Source organism: Amaranthus tricolor, chromosome 11 (assembly GCF_026212465.1).
Source record: "Amaranthus tricolor cultivar Red isolate AtriRed21 chromosome 11, ASM2621246v1, whole genome shotgun sequence".
Taxonomy (NCBI): Eukaryota; Viridiplantae; Streptophyta; class Magnoliopsida; order Caryophyllales; family Amaranthaceae; genus Amaranthus; species Amaranthus tricolor.
This window is the reverse complement of record NC_080057.1, coordinates 26790658-26809441: the sequence shown is the minus strand read 5'-3', so window position 1 is coordinate 26809441 and position 18784 is coordinate 26790658. Positions and strand designations below refer to the sequence as shown.

Below are 18784 nucleotides of genomic sequence, written 5' to 3'. Positions count from 1 at the left end.
ATACTCCTCATGACGTGATTCTCAAATTTTCTTTATAAGCATGACTATAATAAAGTACTTAATATATAACTCACCATACATTATATCCATTATCATCGTACCCAGTCGTACTCAAAGTATTCTTCCTATAAAAAACTATAATCAGGATCAGACATTATATCCATAGAAGATATATACAAAATGAAGAATTACAACCAAAGTGGTAAAATAAGAAAAAATATGTATTTTATTGTAAATAAAAATTAAATTATCAAAAAATTCAAAAAGAAAAAACTCTAATATACTACCTCAAATTTGTGTCTTCTATTTTAGAATCACCATATCCAAAATCTCGTATTCATATCGTTCCTACACAGGTATTATGCTACTGTAGAAAGTCGTTGAATAACAGACGGATTCAATTACAAACTTTACCAACTTGGCTAATAACCCATAATTAAGTTTTTTGGGGGGTGCAAAGTGTACCTCCAAAAAAATATGGCCATTGCGCAATCACAATTTACCACGTATCATGTTGAGCAACAAATTGATCTAAGCCATATACATTTCCTCTACAATGAAGTGAGTATTGATGTACTATTGACAACTTGTGTATTTCCTTTTTATTTCTAAACATGACCATGTTTTCCAACTAACATGCTATTTCTTTCAACAATTCTACTGAACTAACCATCATTATATTTTCCGAACTAATCGGGAAAGTATTACACAAAAAAAGTCGATGGGCCCGAAATACCTATTTACCGAGCATAAATCCGGTGCACAATTCGCTGCCTTTCTTCATTACAAGTTCTTCGACCTCCTTGTAGCAGCGAAAAGTTGGCGAATGAACGAGAATTTTCCTTTCGCACGTGCAGAAAACTCTGTTATAGCACCATTACTTGTCGAAGCATCTTGATTGACGACAGATTCAGGTAGACGCGGCTGTTGAGGAGGTTCGGGTGGTGCAACTGTAAAGATATATTCGTTCAGCATGCGGATAATCTGACTGAAACTTGGTCGTAAGTTAGGATCCTCAACCCAACATGACTGTATGATGAAAGCGAGATCAGAGGCTATATCATCTGGTATAGTTGGCCTCTCTTGCTGCAGTTAATGTAATATTCATCGGTTCAATACAGCAAAGCGAGAAGTGTCGCAACTTTAGATAAAAGAAAAAAGAAACGGAAAAACAGTCTGAAAAAATGGATTCTTTCGACATAAACTCGGTCCCCCTCCATTTTTTTCTTTTCCACTCATAATTTTCAAAAATATGACAAAATATAAGTTTACACACCTTAAATGCAGCAGCATATGCAGCTTGTAAATTGGACATGCCTTCGAAAGGCATACGATTCGTCAATAACTCCCATAAGACGATTCCAAAACTATAAACATCTACCCGGTTGTTGTAATGCTTCTTTTCTCCTTGGCGCAAAGTGACTGTACTGTACAACTGTGAAAACGAATCCATTATAAATATACAATAATACAAATAAAATCAGCAAGAACCAATAAGGATGACAGAAAGCTGAAACTCGGCAAGAGGGCGAGGAAAAACAAAGATGACCTGGAGGCAAAAGTGAAACGAGATATGGAGGTTTAGGCTTACCTATAGAGATGACAGAAAAATCGAAATGAATAGAGAAGAAAAATTTATGTGAACGACCACTGGAACTAATGCATTTGTTCATGTAGCCAACCCGAATCTATCGGGATGATTTGTCATTGTTGTTGTTGTGATGTAATTTGCACTCTGTCATTGTTGCTATTTGTCCCACAGGAAGTACCAAAGTTGTTAGGATCGATCGTCTATTTTTGGATCGTAGGATCGTATAAATCTATATCAAGATCGGGATTCTAATAACCATGATTGCTACATTTTTTTTATGAAAATGATCCGCACTCCCCACCATTTTCTTTAATTCACATTAGCACATTTATTCTCTTCTAATATCATCCACATAATTCAATTTTTTTTCTTATTCGCCAAACAATTAAACTACTTCCTTACTATCTGTGCCAATCTCCTGAGTAGCAAACTCAAAGTGACGTAGGAGTATATGCTTAGAACACAAATAATCTAAAAGGCGAAGTATTCTCTATAAGATTAAGCAATTAACCATCTTTTCAAAATAACTTGACACAAAGATAATGCTATCACCCAAAAAAAAAAAAAAAGAAATCCAACAAATACAAAACCAACCTCAGGAGCCATCCACCGGTACGTTCCTGTTTCGGCAGTCATCATCTCCGTCAGAGTTTCTTCTCTCGCAAGACCAAAATCTGCTAGCTTTACCGACTTCTGATTTGCAGTAAGCAGCAAATTATCTGCAAACAACCGACAATGGATTGCAGATATAGAATATCCGCAATGAATAAAAGTATTGCATTACAAACTGAAATGGCACAAAATTCAACAGTACATCCAAAAGAACGAAAATAATCCTTGGCAACAGAAAATAGAACGATATAGTAGGCAAACTTTCGTCATCTAGTTGAGAAAAAGATCAGAAAAGAAGGAAAAATGCCGGTTTGAATGCTTTTATCGCATTAAATCCATGTCGTAACAAACAATCAGCCTATGTGACGATTAGATGAATTAAATAAATTACAGACGACAATTCTAAAATGTGAAAAAAATACTAAATTTTTAAAAAGCCCATGATACCAGGCTTCAAATCTCTGTGTATGATTCCATTTGCGTGCAGACACTCCATCGCACGAGCAATGTCAAGCGCATAACTCAACGCCACATTGAGTTCTAACTTGTTTGGACGAAGGGTGTTCAAGTATTTCCGCAGAGATAGTCCTGGTAACAGTTCAGTAACTATAACCATCAACGGATCTTTGCATGCTCCTATAAACTGCAAAGAAAGAGCGTATTAGCTGATTTACCAAGCTATTTAAAGTAAGCCGTTATGAAGATGTTTGGTAAAATTTGTTGTTGCAGTTTATTAAAAGCAAACTTATCAGGTGGCTTAAAAGCTATTTACCGATCACTTTTTCAAATGTTTGACCAACCCAAAAGTCAATCAGAAAGTCATTGGCTAAACACACCTGTAATAAAAACCACCTACCTTGACAAGGTTCTCATGTTTTACTCTACACATCATGTTAACCTCCCGAATAAAACGATTTTCAAGCACTGCCCTTTCATCGGTTGTACTTCCCCGGTTAAGAACTTTGATAGCCACAATTTTGTCACCATATCTGCATTCAAATACAGGTAGTATGAATTTCTACAACAAACAGTCATAAAATACTAATGAAGTGATGCGATATTTATACACAATACCCATCGTGAATGTAATTCAAAATCGTAATAAGACCGTCACTGAGTTCACTTTCAGTGCATCAAAACGTTTCTAACTTTTTAAGTGTCATTCTTTGTTCAATACTCACCTCAGAGTTTATATGCGGTACATGACAGTATTAAGTTTTTAAGCAACTCGGATTTTCTTGACAATTTTCTTACAATCCAAAGATTGGAATTCTGCAAGCAGGGTAGATAGTAGATTAACTAGCCTATTTGGATATCAAATTTTAGTTTTCCCTCAACCTATCTCTCCATCAACGAAAGAAAATCGAAATGAATGGAAAAGATGATTCACGCGAGCGACAACTGATTTTTTGGTTCATATAAACAAGCCCAACTTTTGGGGATTAATGCTTTAGCATTGTTGTTGTTCTTTTATCTCTCCATCCTCCAAAGGCTATAACTACCACCCCTCCTAAACAAATAAAGACATTCTTACACTTTATATTTATGCTTTCTTTCATACCTCTAGTCTATCCCCAAACATCTCAAGACAACAATTGTACTAAGGCTAAAACAACTTACTTCTAGGCCTCCCCAAAACATGTCCTAGCAACATTACCATGGTTTTCACAGTTTGACAAGGTGCCTATGGCGTGTACTGAGCATTTTGTTTTCATTTTCAGGTTATGATCGAGTGGCAGTCTCACTGGTCGCAACCTCCTTATGTCATTTGATAACGGTCACCCAACCTTATGCAAACCGTAACCAATATGATATAGTGGGTATGATGATGATGACACAGTTTGACAAGGAACTAATACTGCAAACACATCTACCATTTTATTGGCTAGCATAACATAAGTAAATACCATTAAAATTATACAACTATCAAACTAAGCAATTAATCCCCTAACAAGACAGAAGAAGAAACAAAATTCAACAAATATGTACACAAATCAACAATTAAACAGTTAAAGAGAAGCCTAAAACAATAACATTCTAAGTCAAAATAAGTACAACATAATTAAAAAAAACAGCTTATAAAGAAGGAAATATAATCTTCAAAATCAACCAAAAAAAAAAAATCAAACTTGTTTACCTGCCTTCATAAACCTTGCCATGAGCTCCTTCTCCAACCTTAGACCCAATAAACAACAACTTAGGGTCAACAAGAAGACTCTCATCAAGTGACCCGGTGATCGGCCCGTTTCCTGAACTCGGGTTTGACCCACCATCATTCTCCTCTCCACAAAAATTCATGCTTTACTTCTCAAATAATTTCTGAATGTCTCATTTCAATTTTTCTTAAAGACCCACAAAAGGAAATTAAAAAGCAAATAAAACCCACCAATATTTATCTTAAATGATGCATCAAAAGAAGCAATTGGGGTTTATCACCCCAATAAAAGCCAAAACTTTCTCTCTCTTCCCTATGAATAGTCAAGTCTTCCCAATAATAAAACAGAGAACAAATCAAAGTAAATTTACCTAACTTTTTTCAGAAATTTTTTGGAAATAACATAAAAAAACAAGAACAACCCTTTTCTTAAAATTCCTGATTAAAGCTTATTCAACTTGAATTCTAAGCTTCTTAATATCCTTCAATGGAAGAAAAATTGTCAATGATAAAAGGTATTAAAAAAAAAAGAAAAAAAAAGACTTAAACTTGAAGCAAAAAATGAAAAAAGATTGAATCTTTAATATAAAGATTGAATTTTTTTTTTAAGTTGGAACAGTGATTTGGGGAAGAAAATGAGAGTAAAATATCAAATAAACCCTAATTTAGTAGGAAAAAAGGAATAATTTGGGATTTTTGAAAGCTTGTATTCTCTCTTTAAGCACTAATTTTCTTTGTTTCTCTCTCTAGAAAGAGAAATGGAAAGGTCCGGTGAAGAAGATATTCAGAAGTATCTGTTCCGGTGACTGTTTTTTTAGGTGTATTTTTTTGAAAAAGAAGAGAGGTAAAATAATAAAATTTTTAATTTTTATTTTTTGTAAAAGAAATATAATATGAAAAAGAAAAAGGTGATATAAAAAGGTATTACTAAATATCGCCATCTTTTTTATTTTATCGTCACCTTATATGTAATGAATTTCTAAGATTGTCCCTGCATAATTTTCAAACTCAAAAACTGTAACATCTCTAAAACTCTCTAAAAACACTATGTTAACTTAAACGAGCTAAAAGTGTACATCGAATAACAATGGCGAACCAAAACGAGCATGATAACGATTCGGTAAATAACTAATCGATCGAAATTTTTCAAAAAGAAAAAAAATTTCCAAAACCCCCAGTCGCACAAAATGTGCGACCAGACCTAGGGAGAAATGAATCGCACAAAAAGTGCGACCCCTCCTAGGTCAAGTCGCACTTTTTGTGCGACTGGGGGTTCTGGAATTTTTTTAAAATTTTTTTTTGAAAAATTAATTCTTTTTATTTATTATAATTATTTTTTAAGTTATTATTATTTATTAAATATTATAGTAAATTATTTTATTTACTCATATATTTATATATATTTTTGTATTTACTTAAATTATTTATTTATGTTATTTTATTTTATATCTGTATTTTATTTAGTAAAATTTTTTATTTCATATTTTTGTATTGATATTGTTAATATATTGAAATTTGAATTATTAAACTAATTGATATTATTAATATATTAAATAGTTTAATCTTTTAATTATTATGAATAAATTTATATTTGCAGGACTTTGAAAACTTAGGGGATAATGTAGATTATTCTGATAGATTTGTTACCGAAAAGGAATTTGATTCTGTAGATGATTTATATGCTTGGGCTGATGAGATAGCACTAAGAATTGGTTTTTTCAATTTACACGTGCTTCATATAAACAAAAGGAAGGACGTTCTAGAGTGAGTTTGTACTTAAGATGTCACCGCTATGGTAATATAAAGGGTGATTTGCATAACTTAGGCAATGCTGCCCGAACTGGTTCCAAAAGTAGGGCTTGTGGGTGTAAATTTATGATTTTAGGAAGTAGTTGTAAAATAGGGGAAAGACCTTGGACGGTAAGAATGTTTCCTGGTGAAAAAGGAAGACATAACCACCCGTTCTTGGTGTACAAAGATGGTCAAATAAGAGTAAATAGGATGACTGTCGATATTAGGCAGCACATACGAGATCTCAGTGCAACTGGCATGCAACCAGCGTTTATAATGACTTCAATTAGTTTGAATTCAGCTGCAAACTGTACAAACAAAACAATTGTATTACCAAAAAATTAGACAACAATTTCAGTAATGACACATAAAAATGAAACAGATAAATAGAAACACTAACGTATTCAACTCTGTTATCCGCTACACCAAACGCAGCAGTAGTTCCTTCACCGGGGATGAGAAATGTGTGGGAAGACACTCTAAACCAGTCGATATACTCAGGGACAGCCTCTGATGGAACAGATGCTCAACGCAGTGCCTGATCACCAACACAGGCACAATAGAGGAACCTACTCCACATCTCCGTGTGCATAGACGGAGAAGCGAATGTCACTGAATAGGAACCCTGTGCTGGTCGCAGAGCTTGGGTAGGTCTCAACAGAGGGGGGGAATAGCCTGTACAAAACCAAGCTGTCTGACTGTCCTCTCAGGCCAATACACCTCCACGATATCAAAACAGGTGATATCCCTGATATTGGCAATACGTGGGTGCTCGTTCAATAAAGCCCTAGGAGAAGTCATGTACGAAGTCCATTCCACCTACTTACAAAGAAAATTAACATAAACAACATAATATAAAATTAAAATAATTGGGATAACGATGTGTGAGGTCATGTACAAAACCTGTGTCTCAGTCATGGAGTCCAGTATACTCTTATAGTCTCTCAGTCTGCTCAGCTCACGAATTGGCTTCTGCGGGGACCACATCTCCGCCCTAGTCTTGTTAGGCATATCAGCTTGACGAAGATGGGGGCGGAAGGATAGGAAGTACTCGTAAATTCATGTCTGCAACAGTGTCAGACAACCAGCAATAGTCTTGCACCCAGTTCTTATCGCCATACCTAGTTGGCGATACATGTTAGCCAGCGTCACTGCACCCCAAGCAATCTCATCATGATCAGCAGTCACAACATATAGGGTGAGGCCGCATCCCGACTCTAGTCTTATCCACCAGCAGTGTGGAACCCACTATAGCCATTTAATACGCAGTAGTCTGAGTCTCCAGAGACTGAGAACGGTGGCATAGCTGCAACATTTCACCAACGTTAATGCTCCCGCTGGTGAAGTACCCCTTCTTACGCAGCTCCGAAATTGGCTCCCCAAACAGACCGACCAGGCCAAGCTTCCAGTCACCATCAGCAGGTTTAGCGGGGAGTGAACCATCAATGCCAACTCCTAAAATGCGTTGCACGTCGTGCAACATTATGGTCATCTCCCCCCATGGCACGTGGAAGGTGTTGGTATCAGGCTGCCATCTCTCCACAAAGGCCGTAATAAGAGCACTATCAATGTGATGGTGCATTATGTACAGCAAACGACCTAGAGGAGTGGCAGGTAACACCCCGTATAGCTCATCAGACATGTCCTGCAGTCTGATGATCGCCTCCGACGTCCTCTTCCTAGGGCGACAATCTAAAATCAGAGGCGTGCGCTCCGATCCCTCAGATATAACCGTCGCTACGCGCTCACCGTAGCTGGGTATTAAACTGGTGTCAACAAGGCCCCCGGGCTGGGGTGATGTGATCAACCAGTCCATATCCGCGAACTGTGAGCGCCTCCTCCCCCATGAAGCCGCATCCTCAACCTGGCTGACTCCTGCGTGATCAGAAATGTCAGCCGTGCCATACCTTCTAATCTTAAATTGACCGGCATGCCCTCTGACAAGCGTCCAATCAACAGGATGCCTGACAGACTCATCCTGACCGACAAACTCTTCCCGACTGACAGACTCGTCGTAATCAGTATCATCATCACCTGAGCCGATCGTATTACTACGCAGGCTAGTCTGGAGCTCAAAGCGACTACGCACATGGTCTAGAGTACTCGAACGTTGGGCCTGACTATGTCTGGCAGCCTGTTCATGTCTGGCTTGCCTTACAGAACCCATAACCCCCCTCTCATGGGAATCCCCTCTCAGTAAACTCGGCCTAGAACTATTCCTGCTCAATAACCCTCTAAAAAAGCCTTTTTCTTTTCCCTGATTTCCAGCCATTTACTACAATTTTCATATTTTAATAAACTATTAATAATAAATTAAAAGCATAAAAAAATACATTAAGTTATATTCATTTTAATTACACTTACAATATTAATTTAATAAACATTTAAGTAAATTTAATAAACACTTACAATCATATAAATTATTCACAACAAAAATAATTCACACATATAAACAAATAAACAATTATTATATTAATGAATAATGAAACAACTAAAATTTAATTAACAACTAAACTAAAATTTTATTAACAATTATTATATTAAAAAATAATTAACAAATAAATTTTAATTAATATATTATTATTATATTAAAAAATAATTAAGCATTTAAATAAATTATTTAAATTTAAAACTAATTATTATAATAATATTATCTTAATATGATAACATATTAAAATAAAATAATTTATTACAACATTTATTAAATAATAATAACTTAAAAAATAAATTAAATAAACAAAAGGAATTTCAAAATTCAAAAAAAAAAAAAATTACGAGTCGTACAAAAAGTGCGACTGAACCTAGGAGGAGTCGCACAAAAAGTGCGACTGTTCCTAGGTTTAGTCGCACTTTTTGTGCGACTCGTAATTTTTAAAATTTTTTTTTTTTAGTTTGGAATCACATTAAAATAGAATTTACCTCGAGTTTTTGTTAACGGCTTCTTGTAGGTTCAATTGCACTTTAGCTCCGATTAATTTTATGTGTAGATTTTGTGTTTTTTGAAGTGATAAAAGTGTTATTGAGTGAGTTTGAAGTGTTTTATAAAAATTTTCAAATTTTTAAGTCCAAAGGCATTTTCATCATTTTTTTAAAATTAATTTAAAATATGGATGACGATAAAATAGAAAGGGTGGCAAAAAATAAGAATTGGGTATAAAAATACATGTGGCAAATGAGACGACCACACGTGGTTTCTTGAAAGCAAAATGTCAATGATGTATTGATGTTATTTGGAGTTTCAATGAAAATGATTTTTAATGGACTTGAGAAGAATTGGATTGTAATAATTAGAATAGGTCAATATTAATATTAATGTCTTAATCTTATAAATTAGAATTGTCTATAATCATCCATTAAATATAATTGGATGAAATGAAAGTAAATTTGGAAAATGTTGAGAATAGAATACAAGTTTTACTTCTAAAAATACTCATAAATTATTCATATACTCCTATATTGAAAATAATTTTCGCCATTTGTGTTATGAAATATGTACAAGATAGATAGCTAAATCAAATGAATTTTATAAGTTTTAAAGTCAGCTTTTATAAAATTCAAATAAGTTTATAAGTAACAAAATTTTACTTTAGAAAAATGTTAACCAACGAATCATATTGATAGATCGAAGTATCCTTTAGTAAACTACTCCATCTGCTCAAAGAATGAATAATATTTTTTTTTTTGTTCGTCACATAGTTTTATATTTTTTCTTTTAATTTTCATTTATGTATATAACTTACTTTTTCATCTTATTAATTAATTTCTCTCAATTTTACATACATTTTTAACACTTTTACTCAATATTTTAAATTTTAGCTTATCTGTATTTGGGGTTTATAGATTTGTAAATATGGTCTTTCAAATTTATTTTTGGGGATTGTTTTGATGAGATTGGCCATATTAGTATTAGTATATTAGTATGTTGGATAATATAAATAAATGAAGAAGTTTGAATGGATACAAAATGGTAATCGTGGAACAAAGTGGTATAACCAAATAACAAAATGGTAATACTTTAATAATTAGGTATTACCTCTAATGGATACACTCTACTAACACTTTAATCAAACACTACCTTTTTTAAGTCACTATCTTTTTTATCCGCAGAATAAATATTTTTTAAATATTTTTTATTTTTATAATGTTTTTTTAAAATAAGGCATTTCTAATATTTCAAAAATGGTTACTTAATTTCAAATCTATTTATATTATTTCACTAAACTCATCCCTTAAGTTGTGAGAGTTTGTTAAGGTTTAAGTTTTAAGTTTTTTATAGCAGTTGTTATCCACAGTTAGCAAGATAATCTAAATAATTAAAAGAGGTTAATTAAAAGATGTATAAGAAATATTATACTTTATTATCCAATTAAAATGCTATATAGTTTTTAAAGAATTCTTAAAAGAAATGAGTATATGATAATTTAATTGGAAGTAATTATTACTTGATCAATCCATATTTTATAATCCATAAAAGACTGTCGATGGAGATAAATTATTACTTTATTGCATTAATATATTTTATGGTCGCGTCTTTTACGCGACTATACAGCGGTCCGGTCCCGTGTTTTACTCGACTGCATGTACTTAAAATCACTGTAAACTTTAAACGGTTGTTATTTCTCGCTCGGTTATTGGAATTGGGCACATAATATATTCTTGGAAAGCTCTTGAAGTGCAGTTTTTAATGCCGCAAATCTTGAATTAATGCAATTTTTCTATATAAAGTTATGACTAAAAGATTGAACATGTGTTAAATTTCAGCCTAAGCAAACTTTAAACTATCGTTATTTCTCACTCGGTTATTGGAATTAGGCATATAATATATCATTGAAAAGATATTGAAGTCTAGGTTCTAATGCCGCAAATATTCGTTAATGTGATTTTTCTATCAAAAGTTATGGGCAAAAGAGTGAACATGTATAAATTTTAACACAAGCAATTTTTATTGAAATTAACGATCGTTATCGATGCTTGCCGAACCATTTTGGTGACCATTTTCATTTTCCATAGTGTAGATATTAAATTTATTGGGTGATTGTTTTTAGAGATATATTAGATAAATACAAGTTATGAAAAGTTAAAAAGAACAAACTTAAAAAATCATTATATAAAAAACAGTGACACAATATAAAATGTGGCGACTTTTAATAATATCATTATATATAGCTTGCGTACGACTTATTATTATTAGAAGTATTAATTATTATTTAATAAATAATTGAGTAAATTATGATAGTAGAAGAACATGTCGGCAACAATGTATGTCTACCCCATGACCATGTCCCTTTACCCTTTGATAAGTGATGTGTGATGATTGATATGTGAAGACTGCTGTGACAATCACCGAGTATATTATTCCCTCATGGAAAACGTGTAGGAAATTTTTACTAATTTTTTTTAGAGTTAACTGGAGTGTAAAATTATACGTATTTTACACCGCATTCGTTTCAATTGGAGTGGGTATGAGTATGAATTTAATGGATACTTAGTGAGTGGCAGATATGAGTATGAAAAATTATACCTACTATGGGTAGTAGATACTAGATAAGTTGTGGATATTAGATTCTTACTTGCCTTATACCCATCCGTCCGCATCATATTTATAATATATTACTCGCTTTACATCAATTTATATATTTTTGCTAAAAAAGTTACTATAAAATTTGTAAAGATTTATAAAATATGTAATGTGAACTTATAAAGAATGTAGGAGAGTATAAGGTGCCTATACTGATGCCTACTTGAAGTATTATATTGTATCATTATTCCTCTTGCTTTTTCCCTGTCCAATAAATACTCAATATGTTTCTTTATTTGGTGTTATATAACTCAAATAAATAAGATCTTTTTAGCAAGTCATTTAGCAAAACAACCTAAAACCAAATAACTTATATTGTACATTTTGTATTTATTAGACTATTTAATTTATAAGTAAATCACCTAGTCTTTTGAGAGAGAGAGAGGGGCACATTTTAAGTGTAACTCATTAAAGATTAATGCCTAATTATCATATTTTTAATATCTACTTATATTATCCGTAATGCTTATTTAACGTATCCTTAATGCCTACTTTTAATATTTAAATGTCTACTTACTTCATTTTTAATGCCTAATTATAATATTTTAAAAAATATATAATAGAACGGTTTAATTAGAAATAATTTCTCAAAAAGACCGTCTCTTACCAAAATGTGTGAAAATAAAACACGTCATTGTTTAATAGTATTTGTTTTCAAATTTACGTTGTGGCCCACTTACACTATTTGTATGATAGAGTGTGTAGGTCTATAGACAATGATTCCTTTTGGATATCGTTAGACTCTAGACTTCAAGGGCCCAATTATTTCATCTCATTTCGTGTTACATAAATTCTTAATCGATCTTAACACTTGACAATATTTAATTAATTAAATCTATATATAAAAATATCTCAAATATTTAAATTAGTATTTTTTTTTGAATTACATGTATATTTAGGGGAGTGATGCATTGTTAAAATCAAATTTAAGATTTTACTTGAAAATAATAATATTTGTCGAACTAAGAATAAATTTAATTTTTTTTTGTCATTTTAATTTACTTTTATAAAGTTTAACAATTTTATGTAGAAAACACCTATTCTAAAATGTTATTTTATAGCATATTTTTTACTCACTCTCATACAATACCTTTATTTAAACTTTTGAAGATTTATGGATTTTTTTATTGTGCGTGCCCAATTATTTGTAAACGGCTGAAATTTAAAGTATTTGAAAAGACAACGAAAAAGATCATAAATGATCTGAACAATAAAGTGGAAAAAAATATGAAAATGACAATCTTTTGTAAATATATTCGACACTATTTTACTTGACTAATAATAAAAAAAATACATCTCAACCAAAATATAATAACCTAAAACTAATTATTTTTGTCAAAATAAAAAACCAAGTTAAATAATGGTCAGATTATAGTTCTCAATAATCTAAATTTTGTTTTTTTTTTATTATTATAGAATAGACTGAGGAAAGAGAACCTATAAATTCTAGTCGGATTTTAAGTTACTTTTAAATTAACACAAATTCTTGTGAGATACAGTCTCTTTAAAAGATCATCTCTAAATGGGTCAGCCCACTATATATTTTTTGAAATATTGTAAGTAGAATTAAAAATAATGTAAGTAGACAATTTAGAAATTGTAAGTATACATTAAGGATATGATAAGTAGGCATTAAGAATAATGTAAGTGGCCACTAAAAATACGATAAGTACACATTAAGTTTTAATGGATGGGCTTGAGAGACGACTCTCAAAGAGACGGTATCTCAAGAGACTAGCGGTTAAATTAAACTAAAGATTAACAAGTCAGTTTTTTGAACCGTCAAAAGCCCACCTTAAATAAGTCATTATATTTACAACAATTCTTACTTGAGACCGTCTTTTCTAAAGACGGTTCTCAAAAGCCCAGCCCATTATGTTAATTTAAAAAAAATTAACACGTGCGTACAAGTATAATGTGAAAAGTTACATAATATATTTAGGGTTAGAACAATATTTATTTGGGGTTATAACATAATATATTTGGTTTTATACCAACATATATTTGAGGTTTATAACATAATTTATTTTAGATTATAACATAATATATTTGAAGTTATAACAATATATATATTTGAAGTTATAACATAATATATATGGGGTTATAATAACATATATTTGTGGTTATAACATAATATATTTGGGGTTATAACATAATATATTTAGAGTTTTAACAATGTATATTTGAAGTATAATATAATATATATGGAGTTATAACAACATTTGGGGTTATAACATAATATATTTGGTGTTATAAAAATACTATACCCTCAAACACAGACCATTATATACCGAACTATATATTATGTTATAACTTCAAATATAATATGTTATAACCACAAATATATGTTGTTATAACTTCATATGTATTATGTTATAACCTCAAATATATATAATGTTATAGCTTCAATTATATTATGTTATAACCTCAAATAAATTATGTTATAATCCTCAAATATATGTTTGTATAACACCAAATATATTATGTTATAACCCCAAATAAATGTTGTTATAACTCCAAATATATTATGCGACTTTTCACATTACAATTAAGCGCGTGCATCAATTTTTTTTAAATTAACATAATGGGCTGTGCTTTTGAGAACCGTCTTTAGGAAAGACGGTCTCTAAAGAGGGAGTCCGTTATAAGACAAACATCTTAGTGAAACGGTTTTGCCTTATACAATAGTTTATGTAATGTAAATTGGGCTTAACCCAATTATGTTCTCTTTAAATAAGTCATTATATATTTATATGTATCACCAAAACTCGGCCGAGACCGTCTCAAATTGAGAACAAGAGTAGGCCGCCCCAATTCACACGAGTAATAACATCATACATTTTCTCTTGTGTTTTTTTATTTTTGGGCATTTATCAATTTTGACCTTAAAGGTATCAATTTCAACATAAACTAATATTTAAACATATCAATTAAAGTAAAAAATTTCAATTTGAACCTATAAGTGATCAATTTCTACCTAAATATAGTTATGTTTCACAATTTTAGAACGAAGTTATATAAAATGATATTATTTTATCATTCTAATTTCTAAGGATGAATTTTCAAACAACAAATGAATGGTCAACAAAACTATTAACATGTTAAATTTGACCTAAATACTATACAATATATTTATAAAATTTGAATACTTATTTTTTAAAACGATAATTGAAGATTGGAAGTTCAAAATTGAGTTTGATGATAAAAAATCATTGTCAAATTATATGTTATAATTTAACTATTAACATATTCAAGTTAAACTAAAACATATACAATATCTTTATAGACTTTGAAATACTTTATTTTGAAAACGATAATTGAAGCTTATACATTCAAATTGAGTTAGATCATAAAACATCAATTGTCAATTTATGTGTTATAATTTAACTATTAACATATTCAATTTGAACTATTTACAAATATATATAAATGTGTTGAGAAAAAAGTAATATTACTATTATTGATTGATGATTAAAGAGTACAAGTACTCTTATATTCCATTAGAACCATCATGTTGCATTGAATAAAAGTACTTGTATTTTACAATATTTTAACACTATTATTGATAGTGTTATTGACCATTCATTTGTTGTTTACAATTCATTTATAGAATAATAAAATAATACCATTTTATTAACTTTATTCTCAAATTGTAAAACAGAATCATATTAAGGTAGAAATTGATCAATTTAACATTAAAATTGACCACAAATAGGTCAAAATTAAAATTTTTTATGCTAATTAATTTGTTTAAATTAGTTTAAGTTAAAATTGATAACTTTAAAATTAAAAATTAAAAAATGTCAAAAAAATAAAACATGCTAATTGGTCGGACCAAATTGACAGTCCCGTCTCGTACAAAACCAGGTAATATATGTGTATTATGTCCTCTTATTTCCTCTTCATCTCGTAAACCCCACAAAAAAAGTCCGCCGTGTAGTGCGAAAACCTCCATTGTAGGGATTTTAAGCTTTTTCATCGACATGGTTTGTATTTTCGAAAATATCTCATTTTTTTTTTATCTTTAACTATTTAATTATTTCTTCTTTTTAACCTGTTGTCTATCCGTGCATGGTAAAATCAGACTGTCAAGAGGAGAAACGGAGGTCGAAACAAGCATGGCCGTGGTCATGTTGATTTCATTCGCTGTTCCAATTGTGCAAAATGTTGTCCCAAGGTTATTTCCTTGATTTTTTTTTATTTTTTTTACTTTAGAATCTGAATTTATTGGTTAATTTGAATTAGGTGAAATTATTATGTAGTTGTATTTATCTGGTTGATTGGGATGGATTTTATTTTGGTGGGTTATTAGGTTGATATCAGCTATAAGAAAATGTGATTTATTTAGTTGGATTAATGGCGGTCTTTTGATCGACTCTTGATGGCGATTGCCCTGTACGTGATGTTGCCTTCTAATGATAATGAATATTGATGACTAAATGGTTAGCATAAACGAACAAGTATTTTACAGTGTAATATCTGAATTTCCCTTAATTACTTGTATTCTAAGAAAAATGTTCATATCCTAAATGCTATATACATATGTGAATGTATGTTATCTTATTCTTGTAAAAGCACAAATGATGTTTTCGATGATTCAATCGACTCTGGATGGCAATTGGCATATGCCATTTACTCAATTGTACATGATTTTGCCTTATAATGCTGGTTATATGGTTCACATGAACAAGCAAGTTTTTACAGAGTAATAATTTGTGAATTTTCTCTACTTGTAATTTAAGAAAATTTCCATGTCCTAAATGCTATTTACGTTTCTGGGCTTAAAGGACAAGGCAATCAAAAGGTTTGGTGTGAGAAACATTGTGGAGCAAGCTGCAGTAAGGGATGTTCAAGAAGCTTGTGTTTATGATGGTAATATTTTACCTGAACCTTGTCGATACTCTTTTTCATACTCATTGCTTTTGAAAGTCTGATATACTGATTGTAATATGTATTCTGCTATATGAATAGGCTACCAACTTCCTAAGATCTACACCAATTTGCAGTACTGTGTCTCTTGTGCAATCCATTCACATGTTGTCAGGGTTCGCTCCGTTGAGGACAGAAGAATCCGTGAGCCACCCCAGCGCTACAGACGTCGTGTAATGTCTCTTTTCTGAGAATTGAACGTTTGTGTGGTTAAGAAGATGCGAACTTGTTGTGTTTTTATGTGTGATTGTAAGAAGTTTGTACATCAACATTACACTGTCTTGTTCCGACCTAAGTTTTTTTGCAGGGTTAAAATTATTCTATGGTCGGTTTAAGGATGTTTTTGGGAACCTTTTTTTGGTGATCACATATTCAAAAAGCTAATTAGTTTGATAATTATGCTATAGTGGTTAAAATATGTTACAATCTGAAAAGCACTTAAGGTGTATCTTACAGCACATATGCTATGCTGAAAAGCCCTGCCTATATCCTTAGGTGCTTTTCGACATGATTGCATACCTATTTTCTTCAAACGTATATGTACCTTTGGAAATCACTCGTGTATCTCGGTGGAGTTGTAATTCATGGTGCTCGAGTAACTAAGGGGATAGATGTTCACAACTTTATCATTGTAGCATTGTAGGGGACTAGGGGTTGGTGGTATTGACCCTTGATCACAAAAACAATCGCAAACGATTTTATGAGCCATTTAGCCTCTTATTGTCTTATGTTATATATATTATTCTAAACCAAAGAACTTAATATTTCTAGCTCGGTCGGGAATGGATATATATTATATAGATATGGGCTACATGTGATTTCTTACTTACCCTTTCAGTTTTGAGTTAGCTAACTCAAGTCTACTGCATGGGCATGGCTGTATGCCTGTATGTAATAAATGAGAGGTTAAAGCTTTCTGTAATAGTATCAGTCCATGTTATACGTCTTTAATAATTACATCTATTGTGAATTTATTTTGCTCTTGTAAATTTTGAACTGTTCTGTACCTTTTTTTGTGTTTTCAAAGAACCACTCATAAGACGTTTGGGTTGTTAGCTCATATCTCTGTAGTATGTTTGGAGGGTGATTAACTTATGGATTTTGTTATCTCTGATCAGGACGATTCAGCCAAGACTGGTGCTCAAGGGCCTCCTCGTCCTGGTGCAACCCCTGCTAGATCTTGAGCTTATTCTACTAGCTGAGGCAGTTTTACTTGACAGACTGTTTCTAGGAATTTGTTCTCTATTGATTTCATGAATAAAATTGAGACAACTTAGGCAGTTACTTACTCATATTTGCTATTCGATCAAAATACTACCCGAATTTTGATGGCATTTTTGGATTTTTGGAACATTATGGTTATATATTCTAATTATTGCTGACACTAATACGTCCCATTTTATTGTTTTATTTCAACATAAACAAATTTAGTTTATGAGAATTTACTTTTGTATCGGATGAAATAAGTATCACATTTTTTTGGTAAATTTTGAGTTTAATTTTCACTTAGTATTCCTCTGTAGTTAAGAAAACATAGTTTATCATTACAAAATAGACAATATTCTTTCCCATTGGATATCTAATTCATGCTAAGGTTATACTTCGTTTGTTCGTATAATTTTGCTATACTTTTGTTTTATATGTTTTCATTTACTTTGCTATATTTTACTTTTATGAAAATGTCTCAACTATTTTGTTTAATTTACATTCACCCGTTTCACTTTCAACTCTCCTCTAATATAATAATATACACAATTTAAATAGTTTCACCATTTCTTACTCATTATGTAAAGAAATATTTTTTGTCTAAAAGGCAATCTGAAAGTTATCTCCGTAACCACAATCATGCTATTTCAATTGTTGATTTATTTTAATATATCAAAGTTGAACTAGTTGTTTTGCTTACCAATTCAATGATAAAAATGAAAAAAAAATAATATAAAAGCAGCAAATAAATTCTAAAAAGTTCATTTATTGATCAAAATTTGTAAATATTTTTAGTTATCACTAATAATCTCAAACTCAATTAAAATTTCATAAATTATTGTTTAGCTAAACTTTTGGTGATTGTCCTTAACGAGTATTTAATCATAGTTCATTATATTTAAAAAAAAAAAAAAAAACTAAA

General features: G+C 31.2%; 2 protein-coding genes across 2 annotated transcripts; one reads left to right on the top strand and one right to left on the bottom strand.

The window, feature by feature from the left end:
* Positions 1-552: 552 nt before the first annotated feature.
* On the bottom strand, positions 553-5211 carry LOC130827835 (serine/threonine-protein kinase STY13). Its single transcript, XM_057693698.1, has 6 exons — positions 4341-5211; positions 3060-3192; positions 2651-2846; positions 2186-2310; positions 1277-1435; positions 553-1086 (listed from the first exon to the last, which is right to left on the bottom strand). Exons 1-6 carry the CDS (start codon positions 4499-4501, stop codon positions 784-786), a joined length of 1077 nt encoding a protein of 358 aa, XP_057549681.1. The 5' UTR covers positions 4502-5211; the 3' UTR covers positions 553-783.
* Positions 5212-15588: 10377 nt separating this feature from the next.
* On the top strand, positions 15589-18135 carry LOC130827833 (40S ribosomal protein S26-like). The gene is made up of 5 exons (XM_057693695.1): positions 15589-15713; positions 15812-15904; positions 16515-16599; positions 16699-16829; positions 17775-18135. The coding sequence occupies exons 1-5, from the start codon at positions 15711-15713 to the stop codon at positions 17838-17840; spliced, it is 378 nt and encodes a 125-aa protein (XP_057549678.1). The 5' UTR covers positions 15589-15710; the 3' UTR covers positions 17841-18135.
* The last annotated feature ends 649 nt before the right edge of the window (positions 18136-18784 follow it).

Bases quoted from the DNA above. Each gene is read 5' to 3' on its own strand.
- LOC130827835 (XM_057693698.1), bottom strand. From the start codon at position 4,501: ATGAATTTTTGTGGAGAGGAGAATGATGGTGGGTCAAACCCGAGTTCA. The intron at 2,847-3,059 runs GTAGGTGGTTTT...CTTTCTTTGCAG, and splicing joins AACATGAGAACCTTGTCAAG to TTTATAGGAGCATGCAAAGA. The intron at 2,311-2,650 runs GTATCATGGGCT...GGTTGTTTGCAG, and splicing joins ACACAGAGATTTGAAGCCTG to ATAATTTGCTGCTTACTGCA.
- LOC130827833 (XM_057693695.1), top strand. The intron at 15,905-16,514 runs GTTATTTCCTTG...CTGGGCTTAAAG, and splicing joins GTGCAAAATGTTGTCCCAAG to GACAAGGCAATCAAAAGGTT. The intron at 16,830-17,774 runs GTAATGTCTCTT...ATCTCTGATCAG, and splicing joins CCCAGCGCTACAGACGTCGT to GACGATTCAGCCAAGACTGG.